Source organism: Erpetoichthys calabaricus, chromosome 11 (assembly GCF_900747795.2).
Source record: "Erpetoichthys calabaricus chromosome 11, fErpCal1.3, whole genome shotgun sequence".
Taxonomy (NCBI): domain Eukaryota; kingdom Metazoa; phylum Chordata; class Cladistia; order Polypteriformes; family Polypteridae; genus Erpetoichthys; species Erpetoichthys calabaricus.
The window spans coordinates 93,841,509-93,867,877 of NC_041404.2; the positions used below are offsets into that span (position 1 = coordinate 93,841,509).

Below are 26,369 nucleotides of genomic sequence, written 5' to 3' on the forward strand. Positions count from 1 at the left end.
CAAAATAAAAATACTTAAAAAAAAAACAAACAAAAAAAAAAACTACAATTCATTTTCAGGGTATAAACTTTCTTGGAAGTGACCACTGCTGGATTAGTACCATTATCGCTTAATGTGTGCAACAAGCTGCTGGAGATTTTACAAGTCCACAGTGGCCAGTATACTATTCTATAGTATGTTGGGGGAGTAAGCGATTCTGAGGTATTGTATTTATGTTATAGTTGACACTTTTTTCTTTGGGACACAAAGTGAGTCAGAAGCACAAACAGAACCTCCAGACTTGTTGTTTAGTGTCCATTTCCCTAGCAACTTGGCAACACTACCATGAAGGTTTGCACCTACTCAACAACAAAATTCCAGCATGCCGTGACATTCCAACACAGCTTTATCAAGGATGAGCAACTGTATGTCATTTGTGTTAACTTATCTTGAATGAATGCAAAACTGATTGTTTATTTTTCACTTCAGTTGAAGCTTTATATGTTGTTTACTATTAAAATTCCAGTAGAAGACACTACAGGTTTTCCATTCTAATAAACCACTCTATATGTCACTTTTACAGTATATTACACTGTCATTTCAGTGATTGTGGTCTGTCTGTTTGCAGAACCCTTCTCATCCTTTTTAGACCTCTCTTATCAGAAGTGTCTGACCACACTAGTGCTTCTGACACCAATTATAATTTTGCAACAATTGCTTCCAAGTTTGCAGTATTTGACCATTCTTTAACCAAAGTGCACACATATTGTTTTACTAAATATACTGTTTGATGTTATTACAAACTTGTTGTCTATTTCAAAGAATGCTTTGCATGTCAGATACTTTAAAATAAATGGAATGTGCATTCACATGATTTCACAAGTATCATAAATAATTCTAATAATTTGTAATTGCAAAATACTGCATAATTTGCATTTCTTGTTTTGTTAATATAAAAATAAACATTCCAAAATATTTAAAGTCATTATTTTTAATTATATTAAAACATTAGTTTCAGTCATGTCTTTAGCTAGTAGTTTCTTTTCGAAATTATATTTTCACATTTTTATAGTTATGTTAGAAAGATGCTCTATACTCTAGGCAGGGTAACCCTTGCTGAGAAGGTTGTGGTTACCTCCATTTTCTCCTACTCTGGTGTTGCACCTCATGGGAAGACGGAGATAAGAGTGGAGATGCTCATGATTTTTCCAGCTGGTCATTGCATGAATGGCTCTTGCTCCAACAGACAAGAAGACCACCTCCATGAAACTGCAAGCCACAGAGATGAAGCCTAAACCTACATTTATGTTATAAACTTGAATAAAGCATAAGAAAATGTATCACAAGAGTCTTGTAGTAGGTGCTGTGAGATTAGAAGCTGATAGAGATGCTGGCTATCTATATAAAAATGATAATGTCTGTCCATCACCAACACCCATAATTAAAGGAAGCTTGCTCCCAGGTAAAAACAGGTCAGTTCTGGCTGAATTGTCAAGTATATTTGAGCAATCACTGAAGCCAAAAAGCAATGCCTAAAGAGCATGGCAGGCTTGAAAAAATAAATCACCTTAACAGTAAAAGGCAAGATTAGAAAGAGAAGCTGCAGCAAAGCTTGCAAGGAGAACAATTATAACTAATGAAAAAGCGTGCAGTAGACATAAAAGTAAAACAGCAGCACATAAATTATGACATACAAATAATGATTACGTGTTAATATCCAGAACTGATTTGTCACCTACAGATACAGATTTAAGTTTCATATTAATCTCCTGTGTTTGGAAATCTGTCTATGACTTATTGTGGTCTGGGACAGCTTGTTTAAATACATTCTTGATACTGAGTTTGATCATCAATGGTGCTGGATTCTGCAATCCTGTTTCTTATTTGAAATGTTTATGAATCTCATGGACAGGATATCAAGATACACTTGAGTTTCTGGAAATATGTTGTTTTGGGACTTGAGGATGTTTGACTTTCTTATCTCTAACCACATTGAGAATTTTGTTACTAAATGTAATCCAGAAGTGGCTACATAACCTGTGTGTGGATGGTATGACTTTAAAGCCACTTGACTTGACTTGATTTGAACTGCATGTCACTGATTAGAAAACATAAATAAAGCAATCTAAAAAGGTCAGTTCATGTTGGACACAATTACTCTATGGTAAGTGGCATGTATTACTTGATTTCTATAAATATTTTACAAATTTTATTATGCTTGATTAAATCAGTAAAATCAATATATGTTAGGAACCATGCAATTAAAAAGTATGTTTCTTACTGCTTTTGCAATTTTTACTGTAACCTTTTCTTTCGTTTTCTCAACATTCTAATTCATAAAGAACAGAAATAACCGAGATCTGAATTCTGAAAGTAAATAAAACACATGCTTCCTTGTCAACAGTTTAATATTTCTTCCCTGTACATGTTTGGCATAATTTGCCTGATGTGTTTTTAGGTTACTACATACAATTTTAGGCAAAGTACAGTTTTGCTGGTTTTCAGCAGACATTACTATATTTTCATACTAGACCTTCTGAGTAGCTTGTATATATTCTTGTAGCTCCAAGAAATTAAATTATAAAGAATTCAAATTCACGGGTAGGGTCTATTCTTTAAATTAGGACCATTAAAATTAAATAACAATTTCTGATCATTTTAATGACCTTCCACATTCAAAGATACTTCTTTTTAACTTACAACTCATTTGAAGTGGTGTACATTCAAACCCTGTACAACCCCACATTAATACATTGTTCTGTTTTGTTTTGTAGGATGTACATAGAACATTAGAACAATCTAGATGAGAACAGACCATTCAGCCCAACAAAGCTCGCCAGTCCCATCCACTTAATTCTTCTAAAAAAACTTCAAGTCTAGTTTTAAAAGTCCCTAAAGTCTTACTGTCTACCACGCAACTGGGTAGCTTATACCAAGTGTCTATGGTTCTCTGTGTAAAGAAAATATTCCTAATGTTTGTGCAAAATTTGCCCTTAGCAAGTTTACAACTGTCTCCCTGTGTTCTCGATGAACTCATTTTAAAGTAATAGTCTTGATCCACTGTACTAATTCCCTTCATAATTTTAAACACTTCAGTTATGTCACCTCTTAATCTTCTTTTGCTTAAAATGAAAAGGCTCAGCTCTTTTAATCTTTCTTCATAATTCATCCCTTGTAGCCCTGGAATGAGCATAGTTACTCTTTTCTGGACCTCTTCTAGTACTGCTATGTCCTTTTTAGAGCCTGGAGACCAAAACCGCACACAGTACTCCAGATGAGGGCTCATCAGTCTTGAGCATAACCTCTTTAGACTTGTACTCTACATATTGTGCTATATAACGTAACATTTTGTTTGCCTTCTTAATGGCGTCTGAACACTGTCTGGAAGTTGATAGCTTACAGTCAACTACTACTCCTAAAACCTTCTTATAACTGTAAATTTAAATCACTCAAGCACGTAACTTTAAATCACTCTCTAATAATATATCAGATAAGTTGGGGCTATTGTGGTCATGGATACACAAATATCTAGAAGAAGGATGGTGCCAAATGAATCACATCCCATGTTATCAACTTGTTCACAATAATCCCACTTCCCGGGTGTTTTGCTTATTTTATATCTTGGTTAAATATGTGGAGGGTGGACGACCAGCTGGCCTAGGCCACTCTGACATTCACGATGCAGAAACTGATTACCATCAGACTTAACCATTTGATTTGTTCCTTTTTGCCTTGTGACTATGGCACTCCAGAGGTTTATTTTTGTCTTATGGTCATCATATGAGTTTTTTGTTTTCCTCTCCTCTGTGCCAGCTGGTCAAACAATTACATTCAGGAATCAAGAACTACATCTACATCCTAAATCAACTGAAACCACTATGAACTGTTTTATTTGCTTTTCTATTTTTTCATTAACTTTAATAACATCAAACTGTTTCTACTCAATGGGTTGTTATGTACAAATGCCTAAGTAAAATGTAGATGTATATTGTATATATTCATTATTATATATATTAATTAGATCTGGCTGCTTTATATATTTAATTTAATATTGTTTTTTATCAGTATGCTGCTGGAGTATGTGAATGTCCCCTTGGGGATTAATAAAGTATCTATCTATCTATCTATCTATCTATCTATCTATCTATCTATCTATCTATCTATCTATCTATCTATCTATCTATCTATCTATCTATCTATCTATCTATCTATCTATCTATCTATCTATCTATCTATCTATCTATCTATCGTCAACCTTAATGAATAAATATTTTAATTAGAAAACCTTTTTCTGATAAGAGTGGTTTGTTTTGCACTTTAGTGGTTAAATACCTGGTTGATTTTGTATTTAGTATACTTACATTTATTATAAATGATCATATTATTAATTAATGATTATAATCCAAATAAATGTAGCATATCTAAGTTTTTTAATTAATCTGTGGAAAGCACCTTGAGTTGCATGTAAACGTATTATAAGGTGTGCTATAGTATTATTATTTATTTTTGTTCACATAGTCTTTTTTAGTGACAAACTGTTTTCTTTTCTTTACTGGTCTTAGAATTTCCCCCTCTGTGTTCTATTTGTGAGAAACTGTGTGATGACATGTGATTTACTAGAACATATCAGTGAGTTTTTGTCATATTTTCCCATTTGTCTGTAAAACAGGCCACACTCACAATATTTCAAACTTTTCTGTTGCATCATTACAACTAAATGTGCTATTGCCTAAATACCTTTGTGCAGGAGCAAATGAGATGCTGTAAAATGTATTCAGAGGTGCAGTTTTACTTTACCAGCCCTGAATGCAGTCTTTGATATGTTGAAAAAGACCAACTGACAGAAGGTATTTCTTTGACTTATTATACTTAAATTCTCTTTAAATCATAGGTTCAGGAGTAAATTTGCAACTCATACCTGCTCTTTTCTTTCCCAATAATCAAAATAGTGATCACCCCAGAGTCTATATAACAACAAATATCACTTTATCATTCCATCTGTTTTTCAATAGATAATGAGCAGTGTTATTTTAAAAACAATTTGTTATACTCTCACATTCATACCCCACATATTTTTACCTTTGCCTACTGGTACTGAGGACTTTTTGTGACCCAATTGAACTTGTTGACCCTCCAGCAGATTCCATAGATGACCGGTTCCAGCTTTCTCCTGACATTTGCTGTAGCTTGCTGCTAAGCTCACTGATGATACTGGCCTTCATACTAGAGAGTGGAGGTCCTTTTCCTGGTGGTTGGAAGTAGGGGCTGGGTGTCTGATCATCTCCTGGCTGTGGCCCCCACAACTGCTTGCGCTCAGGCGTCTTTGGACGATCACCAAATAGCCCTGGATTTGTTGTTACTGTCCCTTCAGAGGAGGAGTCTCTTCGTGTGGCAGATTCGTTTGTGTCTGTTGGAGAGTGACGGATTGCTGATAGAGGCCTTCCAAGGCCATAAGGCCTGGAACGCAATTTCTGGGGATGTGTTGGAAAAGGAGGCTTGTCTAGCTCAAACGACTGTCCATCCAGGTAAGCAATATATGTATCTAGTAATTCACTGCCACCAGTGCTTCCACCAGTGCTTCCTAGACCTTCAATCGAGAGACTAGAGAGAGTGGACACGCTGCTAGTATTCTCCAAGTGGTGGTCACTACTACTTCGACTGTCTACTTCTTCAATTCCAGAATCTGTTACTGTGTCCATAGGGTCTGAAGGTGGAATTCTAATAGAGCAAACTACATCAGAGAAGTTCACATGTGCTCCTCTCTCTGAGGATGATGGTGGACGAATTGGGGGTGACGCTGGTGTAGAGGAAGCTGAGGTTCCCATGTGTGTAGATACAGGTGGTGTTGCAGCTGTGGTTGAAATAACAGCAGAAGCAGAACAAGATGGGCCAGCCTGGGTGAGGTTAGCCACCTCACTGTCATATGAGGTCAAGCTTGAGGTGGTAGAATCAGCTGTTTGTGGGGTGGGTGGGCAGGAAGGTGAAGGAAGAGGTGGTTGACTATTATTTATGGCATCCCGGGATAAGGGAAGTGTTAAGGGTAGGGGAGGAGGTGGAGGAATAGTAGGTGCCAAGTTCCCCAACCCAGGCAAGCAAGATAAGTTGGTGTGAGAGGTCTGAGAAAGTGATGAGGACATTTGTGTCTGCCTTTCTCTTTCTAGTCCAACATTCCCAGATTTGTCATGGCTGTTGCTAAAACTGTTTACTCCTCCACCTCTGTCAAAACTGTTGGCAAATTCCAAAGGAGGTGGCAAAGGGTCTGCAAAAACAAATTCATCATCAACATCAACAGATGGAGCTGGCGGAGGTAGAACAAGAAGCCCTAGACCTGTATCAGAAACTCCTTCTTCTATAAATCCATTGTTGGAGTATGAGGGCCTCCTCCCACTTTGCACTGCAGGAAATCCTTTTTCAGAAGTGTTGGTTTGTATTATAGGCCCTCGATCCATATGGGTAGAGCCGTCAGGTGCTGTGTGATGCTGTCTTTGCTGCTGGTGGGTGTCTGGATCTTCAGAAAAGCGAACTCTATATTCAACCCTGCTATCACGTTCCTTTTCTACTGATCCTGCTCCGTCAATATCTGTGCTGTCCCTTCTTTCTCCTTCTCTTCCCCATCCAGCCATTCTGTCCTTCCCAAAGAATCTTGGTGATGGTGGTCTTGTAGTAGTAGACACATTACTGCCAGCATGAGACATTGCAGTTGATGATATGGAAGAAGCAGACACCATGTAGGAAGGTGGGGTAGACCCCAATCCCACAGCTCTCTCTCTTCTCCTCCTTTCTTCAAGACTACTGTGAGAAGACTGAGAGATACCAGCTGTTGAAGACTGGTCCTTTAATGCCCTTTCCCTAGCTGCTAGTGCCAGCCCTAGTGGTGAAGATGGATCTAAGACCTTACCAGTTAAGGGGTGAATAAATGCAGTAGTTTTCTGCATGGAACGTGAAGTTGAACTTGCTCCTGATGTATTATAAAACTCTGAAGGCATAGATTTTGGCTGAGCAGGTGCAATGTATTCACTGGGAGCTGAATAGGCTGCCAGACCAAATGTAGGGGGCATACTACGTACTTGCTGAAGGTAGGTTTCTCCTGAGAACATCCCTTCATCTATAGATTTTGAAGGTCTTAATCTGGGAGTTGGTGTTAAAGGTGGCCCTTGTTCTTCTTCTGTAGAGAGGAAAAGTGAAGATTTACGACGAGCTTCTTGGAATCGCTCCCGGTCACGGCGAGCAGCCCCAACAATGGCTGCACCAAACTGACTTGTAAAATCCATGCCTTCTTGAGCTTGCAGAGCTGGCAAAGGCTCTGTCTGAGCGTCAGCTTCCATACTACTACCTTGACTGCTGCGCCCACTGCTACTTGTGGATGGGGCCTTAATAATAATTGTTGGAATGGGGATTGAACTTTTTTCCTGGCTAAGCTGAGTGATTTGCTGCTTTTTTTGTTGCTGTTGAATTTGCTGTGTTTGCTTATCTCCTTCTATTTTTGATTGCTTGACAAGCTGGCCTTTGCGACGTGATGGCTTTGAGGGCTGAGCATAAACTGCAGCTGCTGGTTGTGTCTGGACTGCTGGAGAGGTGCTACTTGCATGGCCTGAAGGTGGCCGCCCTCCACTTGTAGTAGATGTAGACACAGCAGAATGGGGAGTTTGCTGACTGCTGATTGGAGCAGGAGCATTACTGTAAGCTCGACGTAACCTTTCACGTTCTACTGGTGTGGGCTGGAATTTGCCACCTATGCTGGATTCTGGCTGATAGACACTTGGTCCTCTAATACGGGAAGGATGAGGTTTAGAATCTCCTGACTGTTGTTGAGACTGGTGAAACAAAAGAGCTTGATTTCGTCCTATTTGTTGTGCCTGCTGCTGTGAGTGTGACTGGGGTTGCTGGTGGAACTGTGCCTGCATATGATGTGAATATTGAGGAAATACATGTTGTTGATGTTGCTGTGGTTGCTGATGTTGGTGCGATGATATCTGTTGTCCTCCACCTCCTGCTCCTCCTCCAGCAGCACCACCACCGCCACCTCCTCCAGGACCTCCCCAGCCTGTTGGAGGTCCAGGAGTATAGGGTGGTTCAGGGGGTGCTGTGGTGGGAGGGGGTGGTATTTCTTCAGGGCCAGGGACAGAGAGACTACGGGCAAATTTCATTGGTGGTGGAGTGAGGAAGTGCTTCTCTTCTTCAGGAACTCCTATGTGAGAGGGAAAATACCAGATTTGAGAAAGAGAACAATTATGACAAAGCAGTTTTTAAAGAAGAAAGACAAATAGGAAGAAAATCACAAACTACCAGAAGCTACAATAAACATGGACATCTTAGAAAGCAAAAGAGAAATAAAAAAATGTAGAAAAATTACTGTAACCTCTTAAAGTTTTCCTGCCTTTGAAGTTCCAATATACTGTACATCCCCCAGCTTAATTAAGCTCTAAACATGCGACATGATAGCATATTGAAATGCTAGGTTTTAGGTGATTCAGTACACCATTTTTCTTTGGCTACAACATCTTTGACCAGATATATTTACTGTTATCTAAGATTTCATTTTTATTTGAATTTTATTGATGTTCCTTATTTATTTTCATGGGTGAATTATTCATACCAAAGGTGGAATTTGTAGAAGTATCCTACTATTTGTTTATTAATAGAGACCGAATGTGGAAGAAATCACTGAATTTTTAATTAAGTCAAAGCCATTTTTGTCCTAGGAAGATAACCTTCCCAAAGGCACAGGCTATGAAGCTTCCACATGTCAAAGACTCTGTTATTTCAGTACTTATAACAGGACAAAAAAGTAGATTGTGGGAAATAAAAATGGTTGTGACAAGAGATAATAAAGGTTAATAACAGATTAATCAGGTTTGATTTGTCTATCATTTTTAACTAACCAAATAGAAGTTTTTGAAATGTAAATTTTATGTTGACTGGAATGAAAGGTTTATTATTCTGTAACATAAATCCAAAGTCAACTAGTTTGTTTAATAGACTATACATTAAACTTACAAAGAGCCTTGCCTTAAACTTTTCAGAGTAGGTCTATTAAACTGAACAGTTTTCTCAAACCATCAACTCCAAAAAATACACATTTTAACTAACAAATTCACACTTAATGTATATTTACCTATTTCAATATTATTGTTTCTTCCCTCTAACCCACCTCCTCTGTCTGTCTTTATAACTGTTTACCAATCTGTCTGTCTGCACATCTGACAATGTGTTATTAAATGTGTGAGGAATATGGAAGAGATTAACTTTTTCATTATCAAGACATTTAATTGCTGCTGTTCATAATCAGGCTCAAGCAACATGTTAAGCTGATGTCACATTAAGGAACTTCTAGTCGTGGGGTATGTCAGAACGGTTTACCACAATTGCTGATTTTTGATGCCGGACCATGCAAATTTAAATAATCCCTGTGCATGTCTACTCTACCAACTTAATGATGACCTTTCAGCTCCACTGTGCTCATCCCTTTTTGTGACAGCCAATAACATTGTATTTACTGTATGACAGGTTAACAAGTTAGGCGAGGTCAGCCACATTCTCAGCCCTTTTTTTTTTTCCATTCCGTCATAGTACATAAAACACAAGACATCATACAGATGAGCTTCTCTTCTGTTTGTGAGGTCCATAATACCCATGTTCCTTGTTCCTTACTGCTACATGCTCTGCACTGTACTTCCGGATGAGTATTCATTGGTTGTCAGCTCTCATGCACAAAGGCCCTGCCCCTTTGACTAAAGACAAAATCAAATCTATTTGATTTTATTGGAACAAGTTGTGAACTGGTAAGAGTGAGCCACTGGACATGTGATATTACATTACACAGGAGCATGTCACTGACTGTCTCCAAATCACTTAGATTACGTAAATGAATGCTACAACTGAAAATTGCTGGAAAAGTCCCATAATGTGACATGGCTTTTACATAAGCACCAAGATTTTAATTTTTTCACTATTGAATAGAGCCTCCAAGATTTGTCAAAATATAATTAATTGTAAGAATATATTATTAAAGAACAAACTTTAAATAATTCATGCATATGCATTTTTCCATGCAAAAATATTATTTGCATTATTATTGACTACATATTTAAAATTCTGTTAATGTTTTTTAATGTATAAACTTGTGTACTGTTATTGACCCTTTGCAGTATATTAGTCTCAAGACACAGTCACATGAGTTGAGCAAATAAGTATATCACTGCATGTATGTGTCAAAAAAAAAAACTTAATTTGATTTGAAATTACATCAGACATTAATTAATTATAACAATGGAGTCGCTTTTGGTGTTTATTCAATCTTCATGCTGGTTCATCTTACTTACTGTTTGCTTTGCCTTTGTAGTTGTGCTCGTAGGTGTGGTAGGTAGAGAATTTATCAGACAGACTGATGGTGAGTGGAATGATATCCTTCTACAGGTTCTATTGAAAGGATTTTATGACTAAAAATGTTATGCAATAGTTAATTAAAAAGTGACATTTTAGAATATCAACTGAATATGTACTTTTATTAGTCAGTTACTGCTATGTAATCAACCCTAACAAAGGCCTATTTTAATATGTTACTAAAAATGTTAGGGAAAAGATCAACACTCATTTTTAGTAGGCAGAAAATCAATCAATGAATTTCTGAATGGCTGATTGGAGTTGTGGGAGATAAACATAGCAAATGTGCAGATGGTAAATACATAGCAACCTCCTTTAAAAACACCCCAAATGCCTTGACGCAGGCAGAATTATGTCTTGGGAACTCCAAAACATGGTGGTATTTAATCAAATCTGCTTTGATTGAAAGTTCCTCATCAACACTTTGCAGTGAAAAAGAATGTGACAAGTAGTGGAGTCCTAGGCGAGCACTTTTCAGAACATACTGACTGCTTTACAAAGTTAACATGTTTCAAAGGATATACTGTATTGTGCAAACAGCTCTCAAAAGACATCATATGTAGCTGTTTTTCTGAGATTAGGTTAGATTTATTATTATTTTAGACTCCTCTCTAATAAATAGGAGTATCACTGAAGCACAAGCTAGTGAACTAAAGCAGCATGATTGCGGCCAGTCGAACAGTTAAGGTAACTTCTCTTTTTTCATTTAGTTGTTGGGGAATCATTTTGTTGTGTTGTATTGTATGAGGTAGTCGGGAGTAGCAAAGAAGTATGAAAGAGTGATACAGGATATGTACAAGGAAAGTGTGACAGTATTGAGGTCTGTGATAGGAGGGATGGATGCATTCAAGGTAGAGGTGGGATTACATCAGGGATCAGCTCTGAGCCATTTCTTATTTGCAATAGTGATGGGCAGGTTGACAGACAAGATTAGAAAGAAGTCCCAGAGGACTATAATGTTTGCAGATGACATTGTGATCTGTAGCAAGAGTAGGGAGCAGGCCAAGGAGACCCTGAAGAGGTGGAGATATGTTGTAGAGAAGAGAGGAATGAAGGTCAGTAGAAACAAGACAGAATACATGTTTGTGAATGAGAGGGAGGTCAGAGGAATGGTGAGGAGAGTTGGCACAGGTGGAGGAGTTTAAAGTCTTGTTATCAACAGTACAGATTAAAGGGGAGTATGGAAGTGAGTTGAAGAAGAGAGTGCAGGAAGGGTGGAGTGGGTAGAGTGAGTGAAAGGGAAGGTCTATAAGACGGTAGTAAGTCCAGCTGTGTTATATGGGTTGGAGACTGTGGCACTGACCAAAAAACAGGAGACACAGCTGGAGGTGGCAGAGTTAAAGATGTTAAGATTTGCACTGGGTGTGACGAGGATGGACAGGATTAGAAATGAGTACATTAGAGGGTCAGCTCAAGTTGGATGGTTGGGAGACAAAGTCAGAGAGGTGAGATTGTGTTGGTTTGGACATGTGCAGAGGAGAGATGCTAGGTATACTGGGAGAAAGATGGAGCTGTCAAAAGGAAAAAAAGAAGGCCTAAGAGGATGTTTATGGATGTGGTAAGAAAAGACATGCAGGTGGTAAGGTATAACAGAGCAACATTCAGAGGACAGGAAAATATGGAGAAAGATGATCCGTTGTGGCAACCTCTAATGGGAGGAGCCGAAAGAAGAAGGTTGGTGAATTATTTTGATTTTTTTTGGATTTGATACACTTTATTAATCCCTGAGGGGAAATTGTCTTTTTGCATGATCTTTTGGGGTTTACCAGTGTACAGCTCCCCTGGGGCAATTTTCAGATGAAGGGCCTTGCTCAAGAGCCCAACAGAATAAGACCCCTTCTGGCAGTAACAAGATCTGAACTGGGAACCTTCCAGATACCAGTGCAGATCCTCAGCCACAGACCCATCACTCCGCCAATCATTATGCCTATTAAGAGATACTGAAATTAATATGGCCTATGTGATTCTGTGCATTGGCAAATCTGTGTGATTTTCAGTATTAGTTGTTTTTATTGAGTAATGTAAAATGTAATTAGGTTTACTCAGTTTCCTTAATTTGCAACACTGGTTGGACTTCACATGTCTTAATGTTGATGTCATAGTCTCAGGTTAGGTTGGTTTTTCTTTCCCATGCAGAATCCCAGTTCTATTACAGTTTATGTCTTTTTGTGATGGAGAGGTGTCTTTTTGTGCTTTTGACATAGGCAGTACATTATATCTTATACAGTATATGTTGTCTGCTGCTTCATGTTACAGGAAAAATCTAAGAACATTAAAACTTATTTCTCTCTGGTGGAATATGTTCTGCAGTCACTGTTAACAGAGCTTGGGTTATTATTTGGTGTGTGTGTGGATTTATCTTGTGGTTGGTAACAATGGTAGTTACTATGGAAACTCTTTAAACAAGTTCAAATAACTGATGACAGGAAACTCATGGCAATTCCGAGTGTTTAAAATTAACCAAAACATTACTACACCAGCACAAAAAACACGGATAAAGGTAAACTGATCTCACTTTAAAAAGTGAGGATACTTAATACAATTAAGCAAGTACAGCACAAGGACAAAGCAAAATGGAGCTAAATACACAGAAAAACAAGATAGCAAAAAACACCCCAAAACAAGTAAATATTAAGATAAAAGCCTCAGCAAAATAACTCCCACTTAGAGAGAAAAGCAAGCCTTGCCTAAATGTATTTTTTAACTAATAAAATAGAGCTCAAGTATGAAGACAAGAAGATCACTGCTAAATAGTTATTAAAACTGTCAAGCAAAAAAACAGTGGCAATGGAAAGATCAAAAATAGATTACAACATCCTTATATATCCAGATTAACAGCAGTATATATTTAGAAATACTTCTTATAAGCACATACTGCCTAGACACAGATGCTTGATAAGTCAAGCTTTATTTTTGCACATATAAATTCTATATAGTGCTCACATACACTAATAAAAAAGTATTTAAATATACAACTGTTCAATGAAGTTGGCAAGATTTACTTATGAGAATTACATTAGTGATTTACCAGGTGGTGAATCTGAATCAGTCAAAAACTGAACTAAATCATCATAACATTTACTTCTTTTAATCTAAATTAATGATTAAGAAACATAAAATGGCATTAGAAATGGACCCTGAAGATCAAGGTAAAGTCAGTGAGTTGTAAATAAAACAGCTAGGAGCTATTAAAAGACTTGTGAGTGGGCAGCCATCTGTGCTTTTATAGACTTATGAGATCAACAGATTATACAAGTAGTTACAAAGCATGTTGGTTTTAGTTACAAGCAATGGTGATACTTTTAAGCAATGATCAAACAACTTGCATGTCTAACCAGCATCAATGATCTGCTTAAATACTGTTAAAAGAGAAGAGGCCCTTTGAAATAACAAATCTTGGTCTGGAGCTGTGTAAAATAACAAACCTTGGTGTTGCATTACAAAGACTTGGACATACTGTCAACGTGCTGCAGCTAGACAGTCAGAATGACAGACAGACAGAGTGACAATTAGACTGATTTTTTTCGACTTCCTCACCAATGGATTTTTGTCGTAACATCATACCAGGGTGATGAGGATGCCCAGACAGAAAAGAAGGTCTTTCGTAGGAAACTCCTGCACCTGATTGCATAATTCCAAGGGCTGATTGATCAAAGCTGGGCTGTAAGGAAAGATGACAAATGAACAATAAAATATAGTTCCACAGTACACCCGCACTGTTAACTATGTTATATATTTGTTATTTGCTAATTTTCTGTTTGACTAAATTAACATATTGTTTAATAGTTTTCCTTTAGATAGATAGATAGATAGATAGATAGATAGATAGATAGATAGATAGATAGATAGATAGATAGATAGATACTTTATTAATCCCAAGGTGAAATTCACATATTCACATACTCCAGCAGCAGCATACTGATAAAGAAAATATTAAATTAAAGAATGATAACAATGCAGGTATACAGACAGACAATAACTTTAAATAATGTTAACGTTTACCCCCCCGGGTGGTATTGAAGAGTCGCATAGTGTGGGGGAGGAATGATCTCCTCAGTCTGTCAGTGGAGCAGGACAGTGACAGCAGTCTGTCGCTGAAACTGCTCCTCTGTCTGGTGATGATATTGTTTAGTGGATGCAGTGGATTCTCCATGATTGTCAGGAGCCTGCTCAGTGCCTGTTGCTCTGCCACGAATGTCAAATTGTCTAGCTCCGTGCCTACAATAGAGCCTGCCTTCCTCACCAGTTTGTCCAGGCGTGAGGCGTCCCTCTTCTTTATGCTGCCTTCCCAGCACACCACCATGTAGAAGAGGGCGCTCACCACAACCGTCTGATAGAACATCTGTAGCATCTTATTGCAGATATTGAAGGACGCCAGCCTTCTAAGGAAGTATAGTCGGCTCTATCCTTTCTTACACAGAGCATCAATATTGGCAGTCCAGTCCTCACCCGCAGTGGTAGTGCTGCTGCTTTGCAGTAAGGAGACTGTAGAAGACTGTGGGTTCGCTTCCCGGTTCCTCCCTGTGTGGATAGCGCTTTGAGTACTGAGAAAAGCGCTATATAAATGTTATGAATTATTATTATTATTGTTAATTTATCATCCAAGGAATAGGAATTAGGAAGTTTTTATGGTTCTTGTATTTTGTGAACTACTTAAAAAAATAAAACATTTATATACCTGAATTGTATTTTTTTAGTCAAAACTGACTGTAAATAATTTAAGGAGGAACAGTCAAGTTTTTATTTTTTTTCTTTTAATGGAGAAAAGTACTCTTTCATGCAGGACATTTCAAAAAATCATGACATAAAATGATGGAGTCATTTTCATATAAATTACCAGTGAAGAATAGCCCGTCCCTCTAATCTCTATGTTGATTCTTGGGATTTTGAGTTCTTCCACCAGCTTTGCCTATTCACTCTTTTCTGCCAATTTGTATAGGGAAGTAGCTGCAACCCTGCAATTCTTTCAGGTCTGACACAAAAAAGTACTATACACTATATCACCAGCAGCTATACCATGTGCACTTCATACACCTAAAGTTAAGCATGTTCAGGCCCAGCCAGTACTTGGATGGGAGACTATCTAGGAAAAGCTTGGGCTACAGCTGGAACAGGTGTTGGTGAGGCTAGCTGGCGGTGCTTACCTGTGATATAAAAATGGCGCCGTCCCTCAGATGAGATGCAAAACCAAGGTCCTGACTCTCTGTGGTCATAAATATCCCCAGGCATCCTTCATAAATATTAGGGTGTATTCCAATATCCAGGCTAAATTACCAACATGGCCTAATCATTCTGACCCCCTAATCATCCCTTGTCTCTAACTGGATCTCTCTCTCACCACCTAGCAGCTACTGTGTGGTAAGCGTACTGATGCAAAAATGGCTGCTGTCGCATCATCCAGGTAGATGCTACACAATAATGGTGGCAGAAGTGGCTCCCCACTCACTGAAGCACTTTGAGTAGTGAGAAAAATGCTATATAAATGTAAAGAATTATTATTATTATTATTATTATTAGAAGTATTATTATTAAAACATAGAAAGCATTATTGTTCCCCTTTAACATTAATGCAAACAACCGATTGTTAATTCACATGACCATTTTTCAAAACTTTATATGGGCTAAACTGTATAATTATGTTTACCTCTGCTGTAAAGAAACCTCGTCCTGCTGCTCTTTCACGCTTACTGGCTGATACATGGCTTCTTGATGCAGAACTTTCATTGGTGCTTATTGTTTGTTGGGCAGCAGCTAATATTTCATCCAGTTTGTCTGAAGTAAGAAGGCAGAAATACAGGAATAAAGTTAATCATATTATTGAAAGATACATTTTCCTGCACATAACGTCAGTGTTCTCTGCAGGCCAACTTGGAAGAATTTCAGGCATACACACACACACACTGAATATATTTCATATATATATAGAAATGTACTGTAAAATATGTATAAGATAAGCAGTTCTGTTCTTACTCAAGGCCATCTGATAGACAGTTCTCTTCTTCTCTGTTACCTGGGTGGAATCATAATCTGAAACAAAAATAAACATTTATTTTTGAAAATACATATTTTTGATGCTGTTTTAATATTTGATTGACTGACATCCTTTTTAATACCTATAAAATGTGAAAGACTGTTAAAGCAAAAGTTAAAATGTTTGACTTATCTTGAATTATTTTTTCCAAATCCTGCTGTAATTTTATTCTTTCAATTTCACATTTTAGTAGGATACACAGAATGTTCTTTTAGTTGTATCTCCCAAAGAAATATGTTCAAGCCCCAGCAGCCCTCATCTAACTACTATATATTTGATATAGTGGATGGATATTGTTGCATTCTTATGTTTTTTCTGATATGCATAGAAGTGAAGCAGAATACTTCTATTTAAAAAAATATAATAATGCATATATTTATAGTACTGTGCAAAAGTTTTAGGCAGGTGTGAAAAAATGCTGTAAACAAAGAATGCTTTCAGAAATATAAATAATGATTGTTTATTGTTATCAATTTACAAAATGCAAAGTGAGCGAACAATAGAAAAATCTAAATCAAATCAATACTTGGTGTTACTACCTTTTGCCTTCAAACCAGCATCAATTCTTATAGGTACACTTGCACAAAGTCAGGGATTTTGTAGGATTATAGTCAGGTGTATGATCAACCAATTATACCAAACAGGTGCTAATGATCATCAATGTCGCATGAAAGTTGAAACACAATCATTAACTGAAACAGAAACAGCTGTGTAGGAGGCTTAAAACTAGGTGAGGAACAGCCAAACTCTGCTACCAAGGTGAGGTTGTGGAAGACAGTTTCATGTCATGGCAAGATTGAGCACAGCAACAAGACACAAGGTAGTTCTACTGCATCAGCAAGGTCTCTCCCGACAAAGATTTCAAAGCAGACTGGGGTTTCAAGATGTGCTGTTCTAGCTCTTTTGAAGAAGCACAAAGAAACGGGCAACGTTGAGGATCATAGACGCAGTGGTCGGCCAAGGAAACTTAGTATAGCAGATGAAAGACACATCAAGCTTATTACCCTTCGAAATCTGAAGATGTCCAGCAGTGCCATCAGCTCAGAACTGGCAGAAACCAGTGGGACCCAGGTACAGTAATCCCTCGCTACTTCGCGGTTCACTTTTCGCGGATTCACGACTTCGCGGGTTTTTAAATACAAGTGATTGCCCGCCTATCGCGGAAGTTATGTTCCAGACCCATCAGCAACAGGAGAAAATCCGCGATATAGAAAGACCATATAAATAAACATTTTTATAGTTTAAGCCTTAAAATACCCATCCCACATGCTTTAAACACATGTAAACTTATTAAACACACTTTGTTAACACATATGATATGTGGATGTCGGGCTAAGGATATGAGTAACATCTCACTATTATAAAACATTTTAACTTCACGCAAGACAAGACAGTGAGACAGGAAAATTGGTGATGTACAGGCTTAAAATTATTGACACGCAGAGCGACAAGCAGCACAAAGCCAACACAAAGTCCACTTCTCCTTAGCGTTCATTCAGCTCCCCACCCCCTTGACAATGCAAAGTGGCAGGAGCATACTGCGCTTCCGGGGAGGGAGGGGGGGGGGGTTTGAGCGAAGGTGCGTTCAGCTCTCACACACCCACACACACACACACAAACTCCTCCTTCCGAATGCGCAGAGCGACAAGCAGGCATTTTGGCAGAAGCAGCACAAAGTCCATTTCTGCTCAGCGTGAGTTCAGCTGCCCCCCTTCACAAAGCGAGTGCAGTCACATTGAAGTCTGATCGCTGCGTGCAGTGTTGGTCTGAGGTGTTTAAGAATGTAGAAAGTGTTTAAGAGCATAGGAAGTGTTTATAAGAGCGTGGGAAAGGTTAACAAGAGAGTGAGAAAGGTTTATAAGAGTGTGGGAAGGGTTTATAAAGCCTTAAAATATGTATAAATAATAAAATAAATATAGGTCGCTACTTCGCGGATTTTCACCTATCACGGGGGACTCTGGAACGTAACCCCCGCGATAGGTGAGGGATTACTGTACACCCATCTACTGTCCGGAGAAGTCTGGCCAGAAATGGTCTTAATGGAAGAGTTGCAGCCAAAAAGCCATACCTCCGACATGGAAACAAGGCCAAGCGACTCAAGTATGCACGAAAACATAGGAACTGAGGTGCAGAAAAATGGCAGCAGGTGCTCTGGACTGATGAGTCAAAATTTGAAATATTTGGCTGTAGCAGAAGGCAGTTTGTTCGTCGAAGGGCTGGAGAGCGGTACAATAATGCGTGTCTGCAGGCAACAGTGAAGCATGGTGGAGGTTCCTTGAACATTTGGTACTGCATTTCTGCAAATGGAGTTGGAGATTTGGTTAGGATTAATGGTGTTCTCAATGCTGAGAAATATAGGCAGATACTTATCCATCATGCAATACCATCAGGGAGGCGTATGATTGGCCCCAAATTTATTCTGCAGCGGACAACGACCCCAAACATACAGCCAAAGTCATTAAGAACTATCTTCAGTGTAAAGAAGGACAAGAAGTCCTGGAAGTGATGGTATGGCCACCACAGAGCCCTGATCTCAACATCATCGAGTGTGTCTGGGATTACATGAAGAGAGAGAAGGATGTGAGGAAGCCTACATCCACAGATGATCTGTGGTTAGTTCTCCAAGATGTTTGGAACAACCTACCAGCCGAGTTCCTTCAAAAACTGTGTGCAAGTGTACCTGGAAGAACTGATGCTGTTTTGAAGGCAAAGGGTGGTCACACTAAATATTGATTTGATTTAGATTTCTCTTTTGTTCATTCACTGCATTTTATTGATTGATGAAAATAAATGATTAACACTTCCATTTTTGAAAGCATTCTTTGTTTGCAGCATTTTTCACACCTGCTTAAAACTTTTGCACAGTACTGTATGTAAAGCAAATGGGTATAACATCATGTCAGGAGATGTGTTTTGTGAAAGTTCTTAGTTATTAAAGGTGAATATAGTTTGACAAACCAGTTTGTAAGGTACTTCTGTAATATTGTCAAATGGTTTTCTGTTTACCGTCAAAACATCTTAAGTTCACCTGAGCAAATGTTTAACATAGTAAAGAGATCATAAGGAAGCTTATCCATAGTGATAACAATGCATCCTTTAATGTATTCTAATGTAACTGGTGGATTAGGCTGAATTCCATGGCCTTTATAACCACACTGTTTTTTTGGGCTCATACGAGTGGAATTCAGTTAGTCAATAAAATATGTGTTCTCAAATGTCTGCACCAATATTGTAGTTAACTGTTAGTTGACTATCCTTGTACAATCTCTTGCACTGCACAATAACTATAGGCCTATGCTGGCATCAACAGTGCTAGTGTTTTTTGGTTTGCTTGAAGTGCAGCCATTTAAATGTATTAAATGTACTAAAATGTATTAAATGTATTGTAATGCAAATATGCCTAATTATGGATGAATTAAATGATACATTTTTTCTTATTATTTGCAAAATGTTTTGTATCATCAGAGTCTAGGCAGAATGTTGACAGCCTGCTACTGTGTATATATGCACTGAAGAACATATTGTTGATTTGGTACAAAAATTGATTAATCACCCTATATACTTCAGTCTTACATATGTGTGGATGATATCATCATAGACTAATAAAACTTAATTAAATCCTCAAATTATTTATCAACTGAATCTGTGGTAATGCTTATAAACACTTCAAGGGTAGTATTAAAAATATTACAAAGGCTAAAATGATTTCAAATTTCATTTTACCTGTCAGGTAAAAATAATTATATTGTTTCTTGATCTTGCATAGCTTATGATATCTCCAATTGATAACTAACCGGAAAAACTTGAAGACAACCAACTATTGCATTTTCTTTTGTAAATTAATGATCCAGAAAGTAACTGGAAAAGACAAAATTCACAATAATTGAACATAATGAAGATGGATAGTGAGTTCAGTAATTTGGACAACTCTGCGGAGATATGAGGTGAAATTTTCTATTCCACTCACCAACCTAATAGCTAAATTTTAGAGCTTTTATGTTTGCTTTCTGTTTGTATTTAAAAATCTGTGGTTCAAATATTATATTGTGTTTAATAATAGCACCTATAAATTAACAAAAGGAAAGGAAGAAGCATGTTCAGTGTGCAGTACAGCAGAAAGAAACAGAAATGAGAGTCTTGGTTAACCAAGGTAAATAGGTATTATCTAGAGCCATCTGTGTGAGTATGGAAACTATTTATGCTTTCACAGTCAAGAAAAGCTTTTTATTATAGTTTGTGCTTGAATTGTCAGGATCCATTTTTTTTTTGCTAATAAAAAATTTTGTTTAATGAAAAATGTTCAAGTGAGCATGAGAAAGTCACTATATAAATAAATAAATTATTATTATAGATACACAAAACAAAGTTAGAGCTAAATATTCCATTAGCTTTGTGGTGAAAAGCACAAAAAGATATTATCTCGCCTATAAGTCAGCTGTGGAAAATGCACCTTACCAGGGGTACCATTTATTAAAATTGCATAAGCACAAAAAGAGGCCTTAAACATGTGTATGCAACTTTCCAGTCAAAAGTCGTGATTTATAAAAAAAAAAATATGACCAGAGAATGTGTATATATTTACAGTAACTCTGACCTATATCTGTTCTGCCCCCCCCATGCTGTTAACTATTACTATTATTTGTTGAATTTTGCTTCCCCTTTATCTTGTCATTTATCAACACACCTGTCAGTCATTTTCCACACTCACAGTGGTGTTATAAATGTCCATGAAGCTCATGTAAAGTACGTAGGTCCCATAATGAATATTTAAATACAATGCACCCCTTGTATCGCATGTAGGAACCCCTTTGTCTCTTGTTTCAGTCACGCCTGAAATGTATCTTTAAAGTATATATGTTACGGCCAAAACCCGAAGTTCAGCCAGTTCCCGAATTGACTGGCCATTTCGCATTTTGGCTGCGAGGTGTGGCCAAAGTCCGAAGTACTAGAAATGACCAGCATATATGCTACTTTGGCCAGCCATTTTGCGAAGTGGCGAGAACTCCCTGGTCAAAATCTGATGTGCTGATGTAAGACTGTCTGCTCAAGGTGCGAAGATGCTTAAAAATTTTCAGATACAGATTCAGAAGTGAGTTTTCCATTCTGCACGAGAAACTGCTCAAGGCGGGTCTTGTTCAGCAAAGCGGACGCCACTTGAGACGGTCTTCCCCTTGCCCAAACACTAACCTTAAGGTCAATAAAATAGGTCCCTGATGTTAAGTCACTATTTTATTGCTAAAATGATAACAGAAATGTGAAATCTACTTATATACCTGATCTTAATTATTGTGAAACAACCAAGTGGCGTCCGCTTTCTGAACATGAGCCGCCAAGGCTACACTCAACGCAATGGTTCTATTCAATAAGGGCGCGCACAAAAAGGCGACCTCAATTGGGCGCGGAGAATAAAGGCGCACATAAATAAAGGCGAGATTCAAAAGGGCGACCTCAATTGAGTGCCGAATAAAGGCGCCCGTAAATATAGGCGAGCTTCAAAAGGGCGACCTCAATTGAGCACCGAATAAATGCGCGTGCAAATAAAGGAGCGCTTTAAAAGGATGACCTCAATTGAGCGCCGAATAAATGCGCGCGTAAATAAAGGAGCGCTTCAAAAAGGTGACCTCAATTGAGCACAGCAAATAAAGGCGTTCGTAGATAATTTAGTTGAAATGGCTCTGGAATATGTGAAGAGCAACAAAGGTGCAGAGACACTTCGGAACGAATTAAATTAATTGTCCTTGATTATGCTAATAGACCGCATCTCGAATATCTACGTGGCATTGCACATAATCTACATCTTCAAGTGTAACTTGCTTTCACCTTTTTATACATTCAGTCATTGCCTTAATCTAATATTCTGTAATTTTGAAAACAACGAAATATGTTCAGTCATTGCCTTAATCTAATTTTCTAACCCTAACCCTAACCCAACGCAATTGCACTACTAAGTGCGCAACAAATCGCTGCTCATGCCTTTTTCCTTTCGACTTTGGCCGATCGCCCCATGCTATTTCGCAAACTGGCCGGCCAAATCCCGAAATCGAGGAAAAGATTGGACATTGGCTGATCAATTTACAGCGACATTGGCCATTTCCCGATTTGGCCGGACATTTCCCACTTTGGCCAATTTCGGGTTTTGGCCGTAACATATACACCCCTGGGTCAGGTTAGTTGTGGTACGTAGCAATCTGAACCTCTGTCTACACGCATCTCGTCATGATCCAACCGTGGAAATTAGTTGCCTTCTAAGTTTGTCTTTAAAGCTTTATTGCTTAATATATACTGTCTGCTATGTATTGCTTTGTAAATCATTATTTGTTGTTTTTGGTTGTACACATGTAAATACTTGTATGTTTCTTTTGTATATATTTCAGTTTACAATGAGGTATGTCCAGCAAAACCTTCAAGAAAGCTCAACCTTGTTGTTTTTATGTGGATGTGCTAAGTTGTTTAAGGTCTCTGCAGCAGTGCTGAACAAATGGCATGGAGTGAGGCAGAAAACTATCCATACACAACATTTAGGATTAAGTGTGAAATGACAACACCTTTGATAAAGTAGGTAAATACATACAAACCAGCTAAATGATGACACATAAGCATAATAATTAATATCACCAAACCATTATAATAATGTGCATTGTGACATGAGAAACATATTACACCACAAAATAAATATATGATGTATAGACTGTATTGTAGGTTCCTTTCACGAGGGTCAATGCTACTTATTTGCACTGAAAAACTTACTTTGGTTTTCCTTGGTTTATATTAGCTTCTGTACCAGTTGTCACTTTTCAGCGTTAGAAACCATTGTATTCGCTTGTTGTTGATAATTGACTTAAGTAAAAAACACGGGTGTGATTAGCTCCTGGCACACAGAAAGATAAAAATATCACACCCTAAAACTTATTCATATTCTAATAATTTGACATTAACATTACTTGTTTGGCACTGCTTACAAATGGTCATATTCAAATGGAACAACACGCTTGTAGGGAACAGGAGGATTTGTTTGCCTTATCAGTTGATTTAGGCTTCCAAATACCATTCTAGACTGCCCGAGATCAGGCTCTACCTCTTAATATTCAGGTTTCAGATTTTAGTAACTTATGGCTTTCTGGCAACATGCACCTATCAGAAGCAACTGACCAACAAGCCATCATGTTCGCTGTGCTAGAAGCGATAAATAACTGACAAGGAACTACATTCAGTTTATGTATGGTGTGAGTGTACAGACCAATATAAAAACACAATTTGCAGCAGTGTCCAGTTTTTGAAGCATAATTGGGTCAATTAACTGCTCTCATACTGCAGAAAGGGCACCTAGCAAAATGAAGCTGCTTTTGTTAACCATAACCAATTATATTCCATTAACGTAAAAGTCATCTATGATTCCAAGACAGGACTGACCAATTCTGTGGCCCAACTCGTGGCCCAATGCTGTGGCCCAACCCATTCCGGTGTGAGGCAGCATGTGGATGTGATGTGTCATTAGTAAAATGAACAAAAACAGGTGCAAGGTTGTATTTTCTAACAAGATGTTTTAATGAGGCTCACTTCTTGGGTGGCTTGTTTCTCTTTTGTGTCTGCAGTACCGCATCTGTGAGGACACTGTTGCTGCATAACACACTGACAACATTTAGAGAAAATGTTGGTGTGGCACAAAAGATCCCACTGGGACCAGTTACGCTGTAGTTTTCCTAAGTGGATCCTTCAACAGCACCCGTAACTGCCTCTGAACATTAAGATGTTCATGATAAAGATTTTCATTAAACATCTGACAGCTTCATATATTGACTAACGTGGTTATTTCACTCAAAGGAATATGTTAAGTGTTTTACCTTATTCCTTTTTAGTTATCATATCTTCCACATCTGTGTCTCTAGACTGCTCAGGTATAATACTGCATAACAAGGCATCTCCGATTATATATACCAGTCGCAGATCAAAATCAGAGAGCGCAGATTTATTTTTCCATGATCTCATTGCACTCACACTCTGCCAATGACAAGCTTCTAAACCTCTATGGGCTTCTTCAACTGTGCAGTCATTTTTTTTTTTTAATTTCAGGTCTGGTGTGGTTGATAGAACTCACAGCATTAATGGTAGCAGTTGCCATCAACATATTTGCACTTGTTGGTGATACCTGTGCTTAAGCAACCAAATAAAGTTTCTTTGTGTGCCTGTACTTCAGAGATGAGAATTTCTGCTTTGCAGTCTTCAAAGTTTTGCTTCTTGCCTTTCTCTTCTGTTGTTGCCATTGTCTCACTTTACATATAAATCTGTTCATTATATATGTATGAGGTTCATTAACATAGTCTATATAAGTTTGTTTCAGGGTGATGACCATGCAGGGTTTGAGGTATATTCACATACACACATTTACAAGATGATTGCTATTTATGAAGGGTAAGTTGCGTATACTTTTAAAAATTGCATTATTTTGGTATTTTCCTTTTTTTTTTTGCTGTCCGCATAGTTGCACACATGAATTCATGCTAAGGTTTATAAATGCGACCCCTGGACTATTAGTTCTGTGTGCAATATTACCTCATGTAAACATATGGCCTACCTCTGAAATAGAAGTTGCTTTCATATCAGCATAGGCAGCAATGTGTCTACAGTTTACTTGTTTTATTTTCACATGATCTTTTTTTCCCCAAATTCTTTACTTTCAATATAAAAGTAGCATCATTTGGTATTATTTTTAAACCAAAATGTACACACATTTGGTAATCTAGTGAATTATAAAAAAAAAATGTCTTCAATCGTAAGAACAATCAAGACAATGGTTCTAATTTTAGTGGACTCCATTGAAGATTCATCTATAGCAAGAACAAAGAATAACTATGCTTTGATACTAGTACTCAAGAATACATGATTAACTTCAGTTTATATTTTATAGTTTCATTTTATATTACTGTATATTGTATAATTTCCCTTCAAAATATATACTGGTATGTAAGTAAAATAACTTTTTTTTATAAAACACTGATATTTGGCTTTCCAGAAGAAAAATAAAAAAAAAACAGTTTAAAGATTAACAACACCACAGTTGTCTTCTGAGATGAAGAAAAAAAGTGTGCCCTACATAATAATTATTTCAGTTACTTTTTATTTTTAAAATTGACCAAAATTGTACTGCAAGTGTCTATGCAAAGTGCATTGTAAATATGGACATATAGTTTTTAGTTTATTGAACTGTGGTTTCAACCAACGACAAAAAGAACATTTGAACAAAAATAAACTAATTTGAATGAACAAACTATTTGGAAGTCATATATATATATACATATATATATATATATATATATATATATATATATATATATATATATATATATATTACATTCATGATATTCGTAGTCTGAATCACAATCTGATTGTATGGGTGGTTACCTACCAGGGGGTGCAGTGAGTGTGTATGCCTGATGAGACCAGAATTAGGGCGAAACACGTGTCGCATACTCTTTGCATTATTTGACAGTAAATTATGCAACATTCCATGATCTGCTTCTTGCAACTGAAAAGGGCACCGTGGCGGATGTTTGCCGACTTGCAGACCAACCACAAGCGTTACCTGGTAGGTAACCACCCATAATGAATGTCATGAATGTAATTACCCCGATCGACATGCTGTCAAATAAACGAACCATACGCCGTGGCGCAGCATAAAGGGGCTTCGTCTCTGACACTGACGTCCAAGGTTCGATCCCGAGAGGGGAGCAGTAGAGTGTGTACGCCCAGAATTATTTGATAGTAAACTATGCAATATATATATATATATATATATATATATATAGAAGGCAAATCTTACCTGTCTTCTTTTTCCATGGGGAGGCTGGAATAATAAAAAAGAAGCAATCAAGCAATGAAAATAAAGAATTAAGTTAAGTGTATTCTTTCTATACAGCTAAAACCTAAAATATTATTTAAGTAATTTTGATTTTAAAAATATAATTAAAATATTATATGT

General features: G+C 37.5%; 1 protein-coding gene across 4 annotated transcripts in view; it reads right to left on the reverse strand.

Annotated features, from left to right (window-relative positions):
- shank1 (SH3 and multiple ankyrin repeat domains 1) overlaps window positions 1-26,369 on the reverse strand; it is a 648,010-nt gene that overhangs the window by 11,854 nt on the left and 609,787 nt on the right. For 3 of the 4 annotated variants that reach the window (XM_051933685.1, XM_051933686.1, XM_051933688.1), the window contains exons 20-24: window positions 26,211-26,234; window positions 16,333-16,389; window positions 16,007-16,134; window positions 13,900-14,023; window positions 5,059-8,167 (exon numbers count right to left, since the gene is read on the reverse strand). In XM_051933685.1, the coding sequence (XP_051789645.1) occupies window positions 5,059-8,167; window positions 13,900-14,023; window positions 16,007-16,134; window positions 16,333-16,389; window positions 26,211-26,234 (3,442 nt within the window). The remainder of the gene's footprint in view (window positions 1-5,058; window positions 8,168-13,899; window positions 14,024-16,006; window positions 16,135-16,332; window positions 16,390-26,210; window positions 26,235-26,369) is intronic. The other variant, XM_051933687.1, reaches the window with a different exon arrangement.